General features: G+C 39.9%; 1 protein-coding gene across 1 annotated transcript; it reads right to left on the reverse strand.

Moving 5' to 3' along the window:
* Positions 1-1,724: 1,724 nt before the first annotated feature.
* On the reverse strand, positions 1,725-5,075 carry LOC116379008 (membrane-associated progesterone receptor component 2-like; the record flags this gene model as incomplete). The annotated part of the gene is made up of 2 exons (XM_031840918.1): positions 1,725-3,240; positions 4,859-5,075. Coding segments are annotated over 2 exons (315 nt in total), but the record flags the coding sequence as incomplete, so codon positions are not given.
* Positions 5,076-5,532: the final 457 nt, after the last annotated feature.

A 5,532-nucleotide genomic window follows, 5' to 3' on the forward strand; every position in this document is an offset into this window, starting at 1 on the left:
TATATATATAAAATGATTTAAGATTAAAACAAATAACTGCTGAATGACAAATGACCCTGAAGTCAATTGCAAAACACAAACAAAAGTCTAGTGTACTTGTTTTTTAAGTACTATTTTAATTTGTTTGTTTTTACGATATTGCACAACATATCTTTAGGTTTTAGGGACAAAAAACAGACAATATGAAAATGTGCAACTTTTGCTTTGGGGACATTTTATGACACATTAGTGCATAAATAAACAAACGTTACCTTTGAGACCCTGAAGCCGTTGAAATACTCCAGAAGTTTGAACGGGTAGTCCAGCTCACTCTGGGACAGATGCTCTGCCATTATCCTGCAAAGCACGGATCAAAACTGCGTTAATAACCGGAGCAATTCACGCAACTTTGCACAAAACACACCGTCTCTCGGATCAACACTCTCCCGATGCTGTTGCACGGAAAAGCTGCTAAAATTATCCGATTTTTAAAGCTCAAAAACAGCCAAGATGCCGGTGGTGTGTTCAGGAGCGATGCACTGAAATGGTCGACGGATCATCAGCGGGGGAAACGCATCCCTGCTCCGGGTCTTTAGAGATGATCCTCTGCGGCTCCTCGCTGCTGTGATGGCCGAGATGAAGCAGCGACTAGTTTCACTTAAATACACACGCACAAACACACCACTGTGAGATGGTGCAGTTCCGAGATCATCCGCAGCGCCAGTGGGAGCGCTGTTGAGCTGTGTAGTGATTATTAGTGTTCTGTGATTCTGGTCTGACCCTAAAGGGAATAATACAAAAAATATATATTTTAAAGAGAATATAAACTGGCACAAAACATTATAACGCCTCTGTTTATGAATTACTTCCCTGTTTTGTAAAAATAATTTTTGCCACTTTTAGTTTTATTTAATTCCTTGTTCATCTATGTATTTATTACTCCCATTATGATTGAATTATTTCTCCCAGAAGGTTAACTTTCTTATTTATTTCCTTTTTTGAGTATTTAAATATGTCACAGAATGTTTTTAGCTATATCTGTATTTTCCTATTTCTTTTTTTACATTAAAATATCTGCATATTATTTCCCGATGTATACATTTTACTATTAATTAATTTAATTATAATTTCTTCATTCATTTATTGATTTCCAAATACAATTTATTTTACATTTTTTTAATATGAATTTGGTCCCAAAAAGATTTCTCATATTTATAAATATATTTCCCAGTTTGTGTTTATTTATATATCCCATAAATACAAATAATTCACAATCTCACATTGTTTATGATATTTAAGCCCATAATTAGTGATGAATTCAGGACATAAAGTTTTCCATTAATCTCAAAACCTTTCCTCTCTTCTAGTTTTCATTCCCTGTTTGAACTTTTCTTCCGTAATTTTTTCTGTTTGTGCTTCTGAACATCTGGAGTTAATAATCGGACTCGGAGACGTTTGTACATTCTGTTCCTTCTCCTCTGCAGACAGACAGGAAAAAACACATCAAACTACCGCTCAGTTCAACAAATGTTTGTGTTAGAAAATAACACAAAATCATGACCAACTGTTGAAATGTGGAGTTAACTGAAACGTAAATACACAGACGTGCTGTAATAATGTCTCTGGTGATGAGTTTGATGCTATATTAATGTTTGCACCTTTGTTCTTCCGCATCTGAGGACACTTAAAACATGTTAATCAACAATAATCACGCCACCTCTAAAAGCAAATAAATTCCAGACGTCTTCAATTATTAACCAAATCGATTTATTATGCATGAACAAATCCCTTCCTGCCTCTGTCACGCAGACACGCACACACACACACACACACACACACACACACACACACACCCAACATTTAAATACATGACGTGGTGGGAATTCGGCATAGCTCACTTTGTTGTTGCACATGCTTTAATAAAATGATAGATATATTTACAGGATAAGCAACGTCTCCGAACAAAACTCGCAAGAACAGCTCCCGGTCCCTCCCTGCAGCACTTTGAACACTCCTTTTGTTGTTGTTTATGGGGGGGGGGGACCAAAACAAAAAACAAACTGTGGGGGTTTTGGCCAGTACGACATAGCATGAGACATATCTGGAGTTCATCAACTACATAAATATGGCAGTAACACTGAGTAATTCATACGGTCTATTTACAAAGTCTGTGAAGTGGGAAATATTACTGTCTGTGCTGACGACTGACACGACGTTTGGGGGACCGAGTCTAGAAAGCAAAGCGACACCTCCATCCCTCCTCCGTTACAACGCTCAGGACCGACGCCACAAACTAAATAAGGCACAATTAATACTTGGACCATTTCTCAGGGGAATCTACAGACTTGCAGCCGGCTTGTGAGGCATGTAAACAATTGAGTCGATTGATTAGGACTGCCGTCATCACATTCCCTTTGTATTCCCGATCAGTGATTCTGTCTGTCTAACGTCATTCAAAACAGGTTTCATATGGCAAAGACCTTTAAACCCCCCCTAAGCCCCCCCAAAAAAAAATGCCCCCCCCCCCCCCCTCCCTCTATGCTACTCAACAAATACAATCACATGGTGACAAACAAAGAAAACTAGTAGTGCGATCACTACAAACACAACAGGAAGATGTGACGCCCCGTCAGTCTCCTCAGCACTGGTTCTCAGGTCTCAGCGCTGCGCTCTGAACGGGAGAAATGATTCAAACAAAGAACAGACAGGTTGATTGATAAGCTGTCCGACGCTGAAGCAGCTTCAGGTGCGGCGTGACTAACCCTAGATAAAAAAAAAAGAGAGAATCCATCCCCGATCCACCCATGACCCCCCCCCCCCGCCTTCTGGAGAAATGACTAATAATATTTTGTGGTTTTGTTTCAAATACATCTAAATGGCACAAACCAGCCCCCCCACGTCCATGTTTTCTGTCATTTAAAAAAAAAAAAAAGCCCTCGTCCAAAGGTTTTCAACCGCTTCCTGTTGGTGGTCCAGAGGGAGGGAGGTCTGGGCGTTGAGACTTGAGTCCTTCCAGAGCAGCCACGAAGACACCGGACAGGTCCAGGAGGTGAAGAGTTTTTGGGGAGTAGGGGGGGGCAGGTGGGTGGACGGGGCAGGTAGGTGGAGGTCTGTCGCAGCTGTTTGGGGGCTCCTGGCTTTGGTCGGTGTGATGGAGAACCGCTCAGTCGTGCTTCAGGTGGTCTTTGATGTCCTCCTCGTCCGTGTACTCCGACGGCTCATCTCCCGGCTTCAGCAACCTCCCGACGTAGTCGTATTTTTCTAGAACGACAGCGAACAAAGCGTTAAAAAATTAAATAAAAAAGTGGCGAATGCAAAGTGTTGCTTCAGGAAGAGTTACAGCAACGAAGGCTACAATTATGAAAAGCATTAAGTCAAAGCATTTTGAGTTATTCTTCATACAAAATGTAATTACTTTGCATTTTTCCTTTGTCTTGTATAGATAGAGATTTAATTATCAGTTATTAAGCTCGTTCTTTTCTAAAATAATAGCTTGTTTTTACAAAAAAAAAAAATGTGAAAAAATGTCGGTCACAGTTTTTCTAAAGTGCAAACTCTGAAAATATTTAATTTACTATCGTGGAAAACAAAAGAAGGGAATTCTCATTTAAGAGGCTTGAAAAAACGACAAACGAATACTCAGAATGTTGAAAACTATATTATAATAAATTTAAAAAACCTTAATGATATTATCGTAAATATCTTTGAACTATTGACAAAATGTAAAGAACGTAACCTTTGGTCGAGGAAAAGTGTGATCGATGGATTAATCAAAGTGAAAATAATCAGAATCATAGAATAAACTTCATGTTTTTATTAAGGATCTTATGTCCTTGGTTTAAATAATCAGTCCGTTAATTAGAACGGGAGAACTTTTTAGGGATGAATTAATTGAACTTTTGATTGAGTTGTAATACATTCAACAACTATAGCGGATTAATCGATTGACAGGAAATTAATCTGCAACTCTTTTGATGATTGTTAAAGTGCATTTTAAAGCAAAAAACATCTCAAACATGGAATTTATTACTTTTGGGGGTTTTGGACGTTTGATTAGAAAACAGCCAAACGATTACTGGAGACAATAATAAACCACTTTGTTGTTTGATAGTAGAAAGTGACACGGTGGCTTATTTTTGTCCAACAACATTACATTACATTAGTCATTTAGCAGACGCTTTTATCCAAAGCGACTTACAATTCAGAGGTATCACATTTCTACACCGTAGGCACAACTACGGGAGCAAAATCAACAAACAGTTTGAACCGCAAATGTATTCAGTTCACGATGATAAACAGAAAGAACATTTCTGAAGCTGGAACGAGCAAATTTAGTTTTGCATTTGTGATCGAACGACTCCTCAAACATGCGATTCATGATGAAAACAGTTGCTTATTTATGATGATTGACGAATCAAAAGTCAGGGAGGAATGTGGACTCGGGGAACAACATGCTGCGAGTAATTCACTGACATCTTCTTACATCGTTTAATCAGACAACCTTTGAGGCCGCCAACTTCTAAAGCTTTCCAGCTTTAAACGTCTTATCTGCAAGTATCCGGAGGTTATTTAAGGAAGCAGAGAACCGACATGTTTCAGGACAAAACCAGACTCAGGATTCAGAACGGGACTCTTGACTTTGAAATAAAACACCAGCTTTGAGGTAGTTTAAGGTTAAAGTATGTTGAAAAAGTACAGGATGTTGTTCGAACTGTAAAAACGTGTGTTTTGGATCCTCGGTTTGATCGGACTAAATACACAGAGGCCCTGTGGGAGAGGCCATAAACTCTGTGGATGCATCTGTGAAATCTGAGCCACGTGAATGATCTGTGGAGCATTTCTTCTTCCCCTGTGTGGAAACATGAGTTCAGGAGCCTACCCATGAACTGCATCTCCCACTCCCTCACGCTCTCCATCTGTACAGCGTTGAGGTCCGACAGGTCGTCGTACTCGTCCCACAGGGCGTCTTTCTCCAGGCAGAAGGTGGCCAGGCCCCGCGAAGCATCCCGGCCCGCGAAAATGCCGTAAGGACCATCTGAGGGAGAAACGTACGAGTCAGCACGAACAAGAGAAGAAGCATCGTCCTCTCCGGCAGGTTAACAGTCAGTCCGACGGAGACTTGACTGTCTGTATGTTTACACACGGTTCCTGTGTTAAACTGTTTAAACACCGTTTCAGATAGAGTGACAGAGAACAAGCTGACCCTCTGCGATTACCTCAGAACCACGTCATGTGAATGCTGCTTCACATTAGAAGCCTTTAAGACGGCCAACAAGTAAAGCACTTGAACGCAGCGAGTGTACAAAAGGCCTTTAGACTCCAGAAAAAAAAATGCTGAGGACAGCAGAACTTGTGGTTCAGTGCGATGCTGTTATTAGAGCTGGAAGATTTATTAATACGGACGTGATGTTGTGATGTGAAATGTGATCTCAAGAGTCACTTTTAAAGTCACAGTACAGCTGCAGCGGTCCATCCAATAAGCTATTAGCTGAGTGTCACAAAATTAAATGTAACTATTTTATTTATTTGTTTTTTAACAATTATATAGATTAG

The sequence above is a fragment of the Anarrhichthys ocellatus genome, unplaced genomic scaffold (assembly GCF_004355925.1).
Source record: "Anarrhichthys ocellatus isolate YVR2014 unplaced genomic scaffold, GSC_Weel_1.0 scaffold3550, whole genome shotgun sequence".
Lineage (NCBI taxonomy): Eukaryota > Metazoa > Chordata > Actinopteri > Perciformes > Anarhichadidae > Anarrhichthys > Anarrhichthys ocellatus.